Source organism: Phyllobates terribilis, unplaced genomic scaffold, assembly GCF_046119375.1.
Source record: "Phyllobates terribilis strain yellow unplaced genomic scaffold, ASM4611937v1 Scaffold_2__4_contigs__length_985480577, whole genome shotgun sequence".
NCBI lineage: Eukaryota > Metazoa > Chordata > Amphibia > Anura > Dendrobatidae > Phyllobates > Phyllobates terribilis.
Genome location: NW_027362762.1, coordinates 949,307,469 through 949,322,193, shown reverse-complemented (window position 1 = coordinate 949,322,193; position 14,725 = coordinate 949,307,469). Strand labels below are relative to the sequence as shown.

The window sequence follows — 14,725 nt, the reverse complement described above, 5'->3', positions numbered from 1 at the left end:
TTCAAATTCACCAGATTTGCCACATTTTTTCTGGGAAATTCAATTGATAGTGAATTGAAGGTACTCCAAAGCCTCTAACTCCCCTGAAAAACATTTATAACACTATTTTCTTTTCCTCACACTCTAATCTTCTTCCTTGTTGTGCTATTATATACTACCAATACAGTTTATTCAGTACTTTCTGACTTTCTCTCCATGTCTCTACGGCTAAGCTGTGGGCTGTGACGTCTTATCACTATCTAGATTCACCACAAAATGGCCACTGCATTAATTGCTTCTGCTTTTGAATAGGTTAAAATTGTCCCTCCCGATCTCCTGTTCTGTACTCCAACATGTGATAGCTGCCTGGCATTATGGAAAATCCGACCCGAGGTCTTATGAACCTTCTTTGGCTGATGCAATCTTCAGTATTGTGTGAAGTGGTGGCAGCCATTTTAGGCGAATGCAAATTGTTTGAATTTGCTGGCTTAAGTAAATTCTTAAAAATTTGAGGAATAGATTTTGCTGGAATCTTTCAACACATGAAGAGAATGCACATGTTCACAGGCACATGCTCATGCTGCAGGACAACCATATGGTAGGGTCACTAAGCATACGCAAGTAGAAACTTCTGCTAAAATTGTATTCTGGGGGGCTCATATTTTCTTTTGAATTTACCATAGTGACTTTTTTATTACAGAATTAAAGAATGAAACCACTATACCAAGCGAGGAGAATAATCCTCATTTAAAATATATTGTGCCGTGCATTATCCTGATCTCCTTCTTCATCCTTGCAGCCGTGGCATATTATTGTCACAGGAGGACTAAAAAGACTTGTAGATCAAGTGAGTAAACCTGACCACAAACATTAAACTCAATGGAAAATTAAGTCTGAGAACTCTTTGCTACTGCTAATACATGTGATGCTAGGGCTGATTGTAACTGGTATTCTTAGCTGTAGCAGTTAATCAAAACCATGTATTTTGCTGCTTTTTATAAAGGTTATAAACCATAATGCTCCTGTTATTGAGCCTTTGTGCCTTGGACATAATCTTCCCACACACAACATGATGTAGCCGCAGCAACTCTCACAGTATAATACCCCCCACAGTATGATGGACCTAGACACATTTTAATGGTACCACCAGCTACCACCTCACAGTATGATGGCCCCACAGCCTCCACACACAGTATGATAACCCCACAGCCCCCCGCATACAATATGATGGCACCTATAGCACATACATATATTATAATGGAATCCAAAATCCTCACACACAGTATGATGGACCCCACACCCAGTAAGATGTCCCCTATGGTCCCCTACACAGAGTATAATGTACTCCACAGCCCTCAAACACAGTATGATGGCCCCACAGCCTCCACTCACAGTATGATTGCCCCACAGTCCCCCAAACACTATGATGGATCCCCCACACAATATGATGGCACCTATAGCTCCATACATACATTATAATGGACCCCACAACCCTCACACAGATAGTATGATGGACCTCAAAGCCCCCACACACAGTATGATGGATCCCGCAGCCTCCACACACAGTATGATAGCCCCACAGCCCCCCACACACAGTATGATAGACCACACACAAAATATAATAGTCCCTACAGCCCCCTGCACATAGTATAATGGACCCCACAACTCTTACATACAACATGATGGCCCTCACACACAGTATGATAGCCCTACAGCCCCCCACACACAGTATGATGGACCACACACAAAATATAATAGTCCCTACAGCCCCCTGCACATAGTATAATGGACCCCACAACTCTTACATACAACATGATGGCCCTCACACACAGTATGATAGCCCTACAGCCCCCTATATACATTATGCTAACGCTCTAACCCTCTCACACATTATGATGCCCCCACAGCTGCCCACACAGTATTAGGTCCCCACAGCCCACTATACATAGTATGAAGGCCAAACAGTCGCCCACATAGTATGATGGATTGTGTAAAATTCTAGGAGAATTCAATTCCACTTTAATAAATTTGCTCATCTCTATTATGCATGCATCAGTCATGTTAGAAAGGAATGAAAAGAACCTTTCTCCTCCATCCATCCCGAATATGTGACACTTTTCTTAAAGGTCAAAACCATAAATTTATAGCCTGAAAATAAACTATTATATTCACATTCAAATTTATTTTTTAAATTATATAAGAGTGTAAGAAAAAGGAATAAAGGGGAAGAGTAGCGAAGGGCTGAACACTCGGACCGTTCCAGGCTTAGAAAAGTATTCCCATTCATGTCATGGTCCCTCCCATTAGGATACAAGTATTGTGGTACCACGTATAATTTGCTATCTCAAAAAACGGATCACCTCCTCTTTCTTTCCTTACTGTTTTTTATCTTGCCCTAAGCTTCTTAAAGTTACTGGACTCAAAATCTATATCACAGCCCCCATCTTATGTGAAGTAGCTCCAGCATCTGCAAACAGGGAAACTATTTGTTAAAACTACACCTCAATTACTTTCCTCTAAAACAGAAAAAAGTTAAAAACGAAACACATTTCAAGCCCGTATAGTGCCCATATTATCTGCTTATACCTGGTGCTATGATTAAGGGCCCTTTATAGGCTTGAACCGCGTAGGAAAAAAAGTGTTCTGTTTTTAATTTTTATTTTTTATTTTTGAGCAAGGTAATTAAAATGTAATTTTAGCAAATATATATTTACAGATTCTGGAGCCATTTACTTTCTACTTCATCTACTAACTGGGAACTGACCCACTGCCCTTATCTGTGCAGCGCACCCAGCAGATTGTTACCTAAAGTTTAACCAGTAATCTGAAGAATTGGTTTCTGTATGTTTTCCTACCCCCTTTTTATGTGGTAGAGGTGTTTTAGTTGGGCTAGGGAATAACTGCTACCACTGAACGCCCTATAGCCACATATGTCATGGAAAACAGGATTTTCAGAGAGATGTTTTACAGAAGCGATCTGTAAATGAGAAAACTATTTCATAAAGCAACTGTGTCGCTGAGTCACTTTTCACGTCCAGGCTGTGAGACGGGATAGTCAAGGAGTCCGAGGTCAAAGTCAGGAGGGTACGTCATAAACAGAGGGAAGAGGCAAAAGGCGTAGTCAGGTAACGTTCCATAGATCAGAAAGCAGATCAGAGCAGAAGGGGTTAAACAGATGGATGGTCAGAACAAGGTCCAAGGTCAGGCAACAGAAGATCAATAAACAGAACTCAAGGCACAGAGAACAAACCACACACTAGCTGAATGTACGTCTGGTAGAGACCAGGGGGAAACAGCTCAGTTAAATAGCCAGGCATTCAACTGGGATAATGAACACCTGAAGATAGCCAGTGCATCCCAGTCTCAGATTGAACAGCCGAGCTGTCAATCTCCACACTGACAGCTATTGCACGCCCCTGTACACGATTGGATGGTCGAGCTGTCAATCATAGTACTGACAGCTCCAGTATGCCCCTGTACAAGGTTGAATGGTCGAGCTGTCAATCATAGTACTGACAGCTCCAGTATGCCCCTGTACAAGATTGGATGGTCGAGCTGTCAATCATATTACTGACAGCTCCAGCACGCCCCTGTACAAGATTGGATGGTCGAGCTGTCAGTCATAGTACTGACAGCTCCAGTACGCCCCTGTACAAGATTGGATGGTCGAGCTGTCAATCATAGTACTGACAGCTCCAGTACGCCCCTGTACAAGATTGGATGGTCGAGCTGTCAATCATAGTACTGACAGCTCCAGTATGCCCCTGTACAAGGTTGAATGGTCGAGCTGTCAATCATAGTACTGACAGCTCCAGTATGCCCCTGTACAAGATTGGATGGTCGAGCTGTCAATCATATTACTGACAGCTCCAGCACGCCCCTGTACAAGGTTGAATGGTCGAGCTGTCAATCATAGTACTGACAGCTCCAGTACGCCCCTGTACAAGATTGGATGGTCGAGCTGTCAATCATAGTACTGACAGCTCCAGTACGCCCCTGTACAAGATTGGATGGTCGAGCTGTCAATCATAGTACTGACAGCTCCAGCACGCCCCTGTACAAGATTGGATGGTCGAGCTGTCAATCATAGTACTGACAGCTCCAGTACGCCCCTGTACAAGATTGGATGGTCGAGCTGTCAATCATAGTACTGACAGCTCCAGTATGCCCCTGTATAAGATTGGATGGTCGAGCTGTCAATCATAGTACTGACAGCTCCAGTATGCCCCTGTATAAGATTGGATGGCTGAGCTATCAGTAACTACATCGCAGACACAGTGAGGGGTGGAACCGTGACAGCAACCTATAGCCCCTTAGTGACCGGATCAATTTTTTGAAATCTGACCAGTGTCACTTTATGTAGTAATAACTCTGGAATGCTTCAACATATCCCATTGATTTTGAGTCTTTTTTGTGACACATGATATTTTATAATAATGGTAAATTTAGGTTGATATGTTTTCGTTTTTATTTATAAAAATATCAGAAATTTGACAAAAATGTTTTAAAAATTGCAATTTTTAAACTTTGAATGTCTATCCCTTTAATCCCAATAGTCATACCACACAAAAACATTAATAAATAACATTTCCCTCATGTCTGCTTTATATCAGCATCATTTGTAAAGCGTTGTTTTATTTTGTTAGCATTTTAGAAGGTTTAAAAATGTAGCAGTATTTTTTTTATTTTTTCAAGGAAATTTACAAAACGTATTTTTATAGGGACCTGTTCAGTTATGAAGAGTCTTTGGGGGTCCTATATGTTGGAAAGCACACAAAAGTCATAATATTTTAAAAACCGCACCCCTCAATGTATTAAAAATTGTTTTCAGGTAGTTCATTAACCCTTCTGGTTCTTTTCAGGAAGTAATGGAAAGTGGCATGGGCGTACCCACCGTGGGGCAGGGGGGGGCAGCGGCCCCCCCCCCTAGAAGCAGGGGCGCAGGCCGCACACCAGGGCTGGCGTCAGCACCCGGCGCACCCGGGGAAAATGCCGGGTCCTGAGCAGGCGGGGGGGCCCTCACCGTCGGGCACCCCGCGCGCTATGGGACCCGTGAGCGGAGGAGAGCGGTGTCAGCTCCCGCTCCCCCCCCCCCGCTTGCTCAGGGCCCCGGCACCCGGCACAATACTTAACTCTCCCCGTGCCTCCGCTGCAGCTCCTGTCTCTTCCGCGGCTGCTGCACTGTGACGTCTCAGGTCAGAGGGCGCGGTGACGTCTTTACACCGTGCTCTCTCCTGAGCCGTCACAGCGTAGAGCGGGAAGAGGCCGGCGACGCTGAGTAGTCAGGAGCAGCGGCAGCAGAAGGTGAGAAGTGAGGTGAGTATTTGATTTTTTTTTTATTGTATGGAGGCCTGTGGCAGTATAAGGGAGGGGGGTGAGGTGGGGGTGTGTGACATCCTGCAAGGGGCATTATATGGGGGGGGTGACATCCTGCATGGGGCATTATATGGGGGGGAGGTGACATCCTGCATGGGGCATTATATGGGGGGGAGGTGACATTCTGCATGGGGTATTATAAGGGAGGGGAGGGGGGGTGTGACATCCTGCATGGGACATTATATGGGGTGGTTGTGTGACATCCTGCATGGGGCAGTGTAAGGGAGGGGGGTGTGTGACATCCTGTATGGGGCATTATAAGGGGGGGTTTGTGTGTGACATCCTGCATGGGGCATTATAAGGGGGTTGGTGACATCCTGCATGGGGTATTATAAGGGGGGGTGACATCCTGCATGGGGCATTATAAGGGAGGGGGGGTGTGTGACATCCTGTATGGGGCATTATAAGGGAGTGTGTGTGACATCCTGCATGGGGCATTATAAGGGAGGGGGGGTGACATCCTGCATGGGGCATTATAAGGGAGGGGGGGTGACATCCTGCATGGGGTATTATAAGGGGGGTGTGACATCCTGCATGCAGCATTATAAGGGGGTGTGTGCGTGACATCCTGCATGGGGCATTATAAGGGAGGGGGGTGTGTGTGACATCCTGCATGGGGCATTATAAGGGAGGGGGGTGTGTGTGACATCCTGCATGGGGCATTATAAGGGAGGGTGTGTGTGTGACATCCTGCATGGGGCATTATAAGGGAGGGGGGTGACATCCTGCATGGGGCACTATAAGGGAGGGGGGTGTGACATCCTGCATGGGGCATTATAAGGGAGGGTGTGTGTGTGACATCCTGCATAGGGCATTATAGGGAGGGGGTGTGCGACATCCTGCATGGGGCATTATAAGGAAGGGGGGGTGTGTGTCATCCTGCATGGGGCATTATAAGGGGGGTGACATCCTACATGGGGCATTATATGGGGGGGAACAGCCTGCATGGGGCATTATGTGGGGGGAACAGACTGCGTGGGGCATTATGTGGGGGGAACAGCCTGCATGAGGCATTATGTGTGGGGAACAGCCTGCTTTGAGAGTTATATGGGAGCCAGTATTCTGTATGGAGCGTTATATGGGAGCCAGTATCCTGCATGGAGCGTTATATGGGGGCCAGTATTCTGTATGGAGCGTTATATGGGGGCCAGTATCCTGTATGGAGCATTATATGGGGGCCAGTATTCCGTATGGAGCGTTATATGGGGGCTAGTATCCTGTATGGAGTGTTATATGGGGGCCGGTATTCCGTATGGAGCGTTATATGGGGGCCAGTATTCTGTATGGAGCATTTTATGGGGGCCAGTATTCTGTATAGAGCATTATATGGGGGCCAGTATCCTGTATGGAGCATTATATGGGGGTCAGTATTCTGTGTGGAGCATTTTATGGGGGCCAGTATTCTGTATGGAGCATTATATGGGGGCCAGTATTCTGTACGGAGCATTATATGGGGGCCAGTATTCTGTATGGAGCATTATATGGGGGCCAGTATCCTGTATGGAGCGTGATATGGGGGCCAGTATTCTGTATGGAGCATTATATGGGGGCCAGTATTCTGTATGGTGCGTTATATGGGGGCCAGTATTCTGTATGGAGCGTTATATGGGGGCCAGTATCCTGTATGGAGCGTTATATGGGAGCCAGTATTCTGTATGGAGTGTTATATGGGGGCCAGTATCCTGTATGGAGCGTGATATGGGGGTCAGTATTGTGCATGGAGCGTTATATGGGGGCCAGTATTCTGTATGGAGCATTATATGGGGGCCAGTATCCTGTATGGAGCATTATATGGGAGCCAGTATCCTGTATGGAGCGTTATATGGGGACCAGTATCCTGTATGGAGCATTTTATGGGGGCCAGTATACTGTGTGAAGCGATTCGCTTGTTTCTGAGCTATTGTGGAATTTACAGTAGATATTGCTCATGTAATGTAAGAAGTGAAATCTTTGCATTGTGCTATATATATATTTCTCTTCGGTATCTGTGACCATGGCTTGGCCCCCCCCTAGTTTTGATCCTGGGTACGCCCATGGAAAGTGGCATGACAGGAATGAAAAAGTTTATTTTTACCACCTAAATTTTGATAATTTCTGAACTTCCCGCTATAGCAGGAAGACTCTAAGGCCGTTATTTGGCCATCAACTGCTAAGGCAAACATCAGGACCACACAATCAAGATCTCAGAGTGCCAATGGGGTTAAATAGAGAGCCCCCACACTTTAACTATTTAGATTCTGTATTCACTATTGACAGCAGAATCTAAGGGGTTGAATGTCCATGGTTGGTGCCAACACTGATCGTGGCCGATGCAGTAAGTTGTCAGCTGTAATGTACAGGTGACAGTTAGAGGATTGTCACCTGTAGGGGAACGCTAGTCTCTTATATCGCAGGTTAGTAAAAAGACGTCTGGTGGTCACTAAGGGGATAGACTTAACAACTCTCCTGCATAGTCACCAAAAAAGGGGGAGACCTCCAGGATTGTGAAAGATTTGTCAAGTCTCCTAAAACAGCTCTTGCAGAAGGTTTGTTTCTTTGAAGGGGGTATTGAAGGGGTAAAGAAGACATATAGAGAGGGTGCACAAGGGGGTTCGACTGTGAAGCTCAGAAATTGTTCCCCTAAATGCCTATAATAGTGGACTCAGCACAATCTGAAAAGTCATTGGAGTCCCTCAACCTGTATATAACCATTCAGCACGAGCCTGAGAACCTTTATTTAATGTACAGGCAACTGATCTATTCATTTAATCAAAGGGAAAGTTTCGTAATTGTGGATTGTTGTTTTTTTTCAGTACCTTTGCAGAATGGGCAGATTCCAACCACAACTGTCCCAAACAATGATGTCACTCAGCAGTAAGTATTCCTTCAGGAATGTAATATCTGCTTACCCACGCAATCCAATCATAGCCATGTTAGCCAAATTTAGTTTGGCTTATAGTAATTCTGAATATAGTATTTAGGGCTCAAACTCGACTGCGGCCTTCAGAATCAAAATCTAAAAGAATGTAAAAGTTGGAAGCTAAAAGAAAGAAATACTTTGGGTAAAAATTGGTTGAATGGAAGAACATAGAAGACGCTGGTTTTTGAAAACCTTCAATATCAGAACTCTCAGAGATTACACTTATAGTCTTGGTGACCTTATCACTGGCCTATTTGACCAGACACTGTCTTGTACTTGTAGCTCCATTTATATTTATATTTTTTATTTTGGTCCTGTAATTTGAAAAATGCTGTTGGTCACACTTCTTCTTCAGTGGAGTGAGTCTACTTCAATGTCCCTCCCGTAAAAGTCTAACTTCCTTGGGTTCTACCATGATCGAGATCAGTATGCTTCACTTTTCTTGGATGAAGTCTTGTAAGGTCATCGAGATTCAAAAATCAACTCGAGAGAGAAAGTATTCCCTATGCATAGAAGAGTAGACAACAATGAAAAATCTGAAATTTATAGTAATGGGTCTTATTGGTCATAGGGACCGATTGTACCCACTGTGAACCACAACCAACGCTCCCTCTATACTTATGTCATACGTTTTGGAATGTTTCTCTATCTCCTTGTGCTAAGATTTATTGAGAGTTGAACACATGTGATGCTTAAATAGCCTTGTCTCCTACAACTTGACAAAGTTGATGATGTCCTCAGTTGACTTAAAGTTACTTGAAACTCTCTAATATTACCAAAATCACTTGAATCAAAGAGCAATCAACATCTACTAAGTGGCCATTCAAATTTCTATTGGCTTTCCAGTCGATCCATCGGTTGACTACAGCCAAGGGTTATGGCATGGTAAACAGCCTATTGTCTACTTTAATCAGGGGCTAATTTATATTAAATTTGGATTACTCAAGGGTTAATGTGCATAAAATTGTGGTTACCTTTGGTTATCCTGCAGTAAAATTGGATTGCTCACTCTTTGCTGTTGCTATTCAAAGAGGGTTGTCCACTTTGAATACTTATTTGTGAGGTCTTGTACAAGGGTTGGAGTGTAGAATAGGACCTGTCACCAGATCAAAAGTGGCCAGTTTTTTTTACATTTGTTGTATTCCCACTGCTCCCCTGAATATAACAGTTTTTGTTTTCTTACAATTCGTTATACATTTCTAGAGATATAAGCGTTTTTACTTAGCACTAATTTTTATGGCATTTTCCAATGGGGCGCAGTTCACAGGTTAATTATGCAGAGCAGCCTAAAGACACGCCCCAGAGGATCCTATGAGCACTGCCCCCGAGGTAAAGATAATAAAATTTGCATTAAATAAAGAGACCCATATCTCTAGAACCATATGGCTGATTTAAAAAAAAAAAAGATTTTTCTGAGGAGCAGCGGGACTAATATAAGAACAATAATTGTTCACTTATGACCCGGTGCAAGGTTCTCTTTAAAGACAACTTGCAAATAGATTTTCCAAATCAGAAAAACCCCATTTGACATTTTTGGTCTTGTAAATGTTAATTTTTTTTTAGCATTTTCATTTAATATCTAATTTATGATCTCTGTTTTTCTCTCAGAGATGAGACAACATTATTCATCAAAAACCGAGAAGATGCTGCTTAGCAAAACAGATTTCTTTCTTTTTCTCTGGATCATTTCACAAATTATTTACTGACATCACAAAGGGGGATATGAAACTGACTCCATATGCTTCTGTGACATTGTGTCATTCTTTCAAAAATTCCCTGGAATGTTTTTTTTTTTATGAAAATTGACCTTCGAGAAGAAAAAAAACTAAAATTTGATATTTTTCTTTTTTTTTATTCGTTTATAAAAAAAAGAGTCAACTTTTTTTCGTTTTAGAGATATCCAATGTAATTATCATCAGATAAACTTATGGTGGAGTTGAAGTGATGCTGGCCTACTGAATCACGTGGCAACCGATAACAGGAAAATGAAGGATTTCACATATAAAAATACATATAAAAATACAGAGTTTAGAATCGGATTGAACTCTTATTTTTGTTTTTTGAATGTATGGACCTAATCTTTGCAGACCTAATGATGGACTTTTAAGTTTCACTGTATAGTTTTAGATAAGCTGTTTTGACATTTATAAACTTTTAAGATCTCGCATAAGCTTGGATTTATGGGCGGCAGGACTTTTTATATACTTTTTGGCTGCTTTTAAAGCAATTGCTGACTTTAATATATATTTTTTTATCATTATATATTTATATTTAATCAAGAGAAAAAGAACAAACTGAGGAAATGATATCATTTGCAAAAGTAGATTTTTTTTCTTTATGCTTCAGTAGGAAAATTAAGCTCTTTACTCTTTTGTATACTATTCAGATTTTTTTTAATATATATATTTGCACAGGGGGATATGTTAAAATGTAAGATATAGTGAACTCTATAAGACTTTGTTGTATTCTAATTTCTATTTTAACAAGAAAACTTTACAGTTACCGTCGTTATAAACTTTATTTTATAAATCAATAGTTCTTTGAAAATAAGAAACTTTGTAAATAATATATCTTATCAGAGAAATCTGATTCTTTCTCTTCCTGGACTGAGCTTTCATTGTCAAAATTTTCAATTCAAGGGTAAAATCTGTCTTCCCTGAAGACAGATTTTCCCATTACTGAGATAGGAGATGACAGTTGGTATTAAAAGTTCTATGGTGAACTGTAACATTCTTTTACTGAGAACTTGCAGCCGAATACCTGTCTGCTTCTAGCTCCTCCCCTCTCCATAGTATTTTAAAAGCATCAGTTGTCATCTCCTATCATAATAATGAGAAATCTGTCTTTAGTGAATAGAGATTTCTCCATTACTGAGATAGGAGATGACAGTTGGTACTAAAAGTTCTACGGTGAACTGTAACATTCTTTTACTGAGAACTTGCAGCAGAATGCCTGTCTGCTTCTAGCTCCTCCCCTCTCCATAGTATTTTAAAAGCATCAATTGTCATCTCCTATCACAATAATGGGAAAATCTGTCTTTAGTGAATAGAGATTTCTCCATTACTGAGATAGGAGATGACAGTTGGTACTAAAATGTCATGGAAAACTTTAACTTTTTAGGAGAACTTGCAGCAGAATGTGTTTCTGCCTCTAGCTCCTCCTCCATAGAATTTTAAAAGCACCAATTGTCATCTACTTTCACAATAATGGAAAAATCTGCCTTTACTGAATACAGATTTTACCCCTGAATTGAGAGTGAAAGATCAGTCCAGAAGGAGAAAGAAGCAGATTTCTCTGATAATATATATTACTGTAAGTTGCTTTTTTTCATTCGTACTATAGACTTCTGAAATAAAAATTAAAACCAGGGTTACTGTTTAAACTTTTCAGGCATGTTTTTGGATAGAACAAGGATAGATGATAACTAGTACATCGGGGGTCCGACTGTTTGGATCCCAAGTGAATTACGGGATTGACGAAAATAGTCAAGTCGCACGCAACTTGTCTATATCCGGCAATCCTATAGAAATTGAAGTAAACAGCGGTGCAAATGGACTGCTCCTGCTCAACTGAAAAAGGGGGCGCATACTTCCAGTTCTGGTGACCAGTGTGGGTTTTCAGCAGTTGGACCCCCACCAATCTAGTCATTATCCCCTATCATGTGGGTAGGTTGTAGCTTGTTCTCATGTTATTGCTACAATATGGGTTCTACAAAGTAGAAGCTTGTGTTTTTATCTCCATTACATAAACCAAGTGATACAAGAAAATATATCGACAATACGGTAATTACCTGTTATCTGTTGACAGGTAGAGAGTGTCATAAGCCAGCCAAGCTTCTTCGTATGTAGAAATCTTATTAAAAAAATTGCATTTGTAAATGAACCACTTATGACCGTGAATTTTCAAGCCAACTACTCATTTGTTGTTGTTAAAATCGTATTGTTAATTCTCTCAGTTGTTATGAGTTGCACAATATGCTGGTACTAATGTTCCATCTGAGCCTTGCGAGCTGCTGAGCGGTGAAGCAGTTGAGCAATCAAAATTTAATGGAAGGTGGGCAACGCTCAGCAAGCATCATCCATGTGTCTTGTGCCAAATAATAGACTGCTTGCACAATACTTGCTGGGCGTCGGACAATATGCAGCTGGGTCTCTCCAGATTTAGATAGAGGAATACTGTTTAGACCACCAGAAGAATTTTTTTTCACCCCCTCAAGAAAGAAAAATTCTATTTAGGTTTTTAGGCTGAAAAAATCTTCTCATATAACTGTATGCGCCCTCTGGAGCAGATCAGTGTGAATGATGGAATTTGGAATGAGCGGAGTGAGCACTGAAGCTGGGAGGCCGCGCAGCTTAGATGGAGCACTAGTTGGCACTTTTGCTGTTCTTAGTATTGTGAATTGTGCAAACTTATTTTTGTAGTGTACAAGGCATTTCTGCTATAATATTTTTCTTATACTTTTTCATGATATTATTGAATTAGGCAATTTGTACAAAATATTGACCCATAAAAATTGACCCATAAAAATTATATTTTGGTGGCACAAAGTGACCCTCCATTTAAAATAAAAATATATAATAATGGCTGGAGAGTTCATAGCATATGTGCCTGGTGGTCTTTTTTTTAACATTTTGTGCTGACGAACCATTCCTGAATTCCCGAGACCCTCTTTTGTCTTTCAATATGGCCGCAGTGATTCTCAGACTGACAGATACACACTGTACATTAACAGTTTAAAATTCTTCCTGGCACTCTTGGATTGGTCAATTCGAGAGAATTCGGAAAATGTCAGACTACCAATGCACACAGTACATAACAAGCACTGCGGCCATCATAGATGAAAAAAGATGGCCCCAATAATCTTTGGCTTGGCGGCACGATGCTTAAAAAGGAGGGCACTGGTTACATAGACTAAGAATTCCAGAATTACTAGTCAGGAGACCTCAGAGCATAACAAACAACTTTTTTCTATGACAATTGTGGAACATAATAATTGCATAGAATAAAACAAATTTAATTGAATCTTCCAAATTTAAAATTTAGCAAATTTGCTCATTTCTACTAGGGTGATATTTGTTCCGGTAATTGTAGGGGGTCCCAAGATTCATTCTTAATAAAAGACCATCAGTGTTTTAGTTCCAGTTGTAAATGACAAGTTGTAGCAATGTAAACCTGTTTATTACATCCAGATGTTCAAATTTGGAAAATGGAACCTGTATTTTATTTGACTTTTCTTTGCTTTTTACTTTTAGTGTGTTTGCTCAGTGTTTCATTTTTGCTGTATTTATGGAGAACAAAACCTTTGACAAAAGTTTATTTAGAACATATTGAAGGCTGGCTTCTTTTTTTTTGTTTTAATAACTATTTATGCATTTTGCAGAAAAATAAAATCCAAAAACAATTATTTATTTAATTTAAAGGGAACCCGACACATTAAGAATGTAGGCAGATCTACAGTATGTTATAGAGCTGGAGGAGCTGAAAAGATTGATATATAGGTTTCCAGGAACGGATTTAGTATCACCGTCATTTATTCATTTGAATCCCTACTTATTCTGAGCTGAGGAGTCCAGTGGGTGGTCCCTTCTCAGTGATTGACAGCAATCTCTATAAACACTCCCAATGGACTCCAGCTATTAGCCCCCTAAAATCCAACATTTTAAGGAGAGTTTCTGATGAATTTTTACGCACAAAACTATATATCGATCTATTCCACACCTCATGCTCTATATCATATTGCCCACAGAATGTACATCAAGTTCTATGAGTGTTCTTCTATTTAGTCAGGATGGATTGTTTAATAAAATGCCAATTAGTCCCAGGCGCATTAAGGTTACTGTACATGGATGGAAGTCAATTTATAAGATGCAAGCTTTAGGGTAACTTTTGACAATCTGTTTTGTTTTGGCTTTGATGTATATTGTATATTCATTTAATAAAGTTCTTGTTTTGCTCCATTTTTTTGCAACAAAAACTGTAAGCATTTTTTTTTTGTGCTGTTTTACTTTAACCCCTTCAGGACCCAGCCTATTTTGACCCTAAAGACCTTGGCATTTTTGTCAATTCTGACCAGTGTCCCTTTACGAAGTAAAAACTCTGGAACACTTCAACGGATCCTAGCGATTCTGAGATTGTTTTTTCGTGACATATTGGGCTTCATGTTAGTATTAAATTTAGGTCGATAATATTTGCGTTTATTTGTGAAAAAATCAAAAATATGGGAAAAATTTTGAAAATTTTGCAATTTTCAAATTTTGAATTTTTATTCTGCTAAACTAGAGAGTGATGTGACACAAAATAGTTAATAAATAACATTTCCCACATGTCTACTTTACATCAGCACAATTTTTGAAAAAAAAAAAATTTTTGGTAGGAAGTTAGAAGGGTTCAAAGTTCATCAGCAAATTTTCTTTTTTCCAGCAAAATTTGCAAAGCCATTTTTTTTAGTGACCACATCACATTTGAAGTCCC

General features: G+C 40.8%; 1 protein-coding gene across 1 annotated transcript in view; it reads left to right on the top strand.

Moving 5' to 3' along the window:
* The window catches only part of CD86 (CD86 molecule), an 87,601-nt gene extending 73,373 nt beyond the window's left edge, over positions 1–14,228 (top strand). The window contains exons 6-8 of the mRNA XM_073668540.1: positions 680–826; positions 8,148–8,208; positions 9,863–14,228. Of these exons, the coding sequence (XP_073524641.1) occupies positions 680–826; positions 8,148–8,208; positions 9,863–9,908 (254 nt within the window). The 3' untranslated portion in view covers positions 9,909–14,228. The remainder of the gene's footprint in view (positions 1–679; positions 827–8,147; positions 8,209–9,862) is intronic.
* The last annotated feature ends 497 nt before the right edge of the window (positions 14,229–14,725 follow it).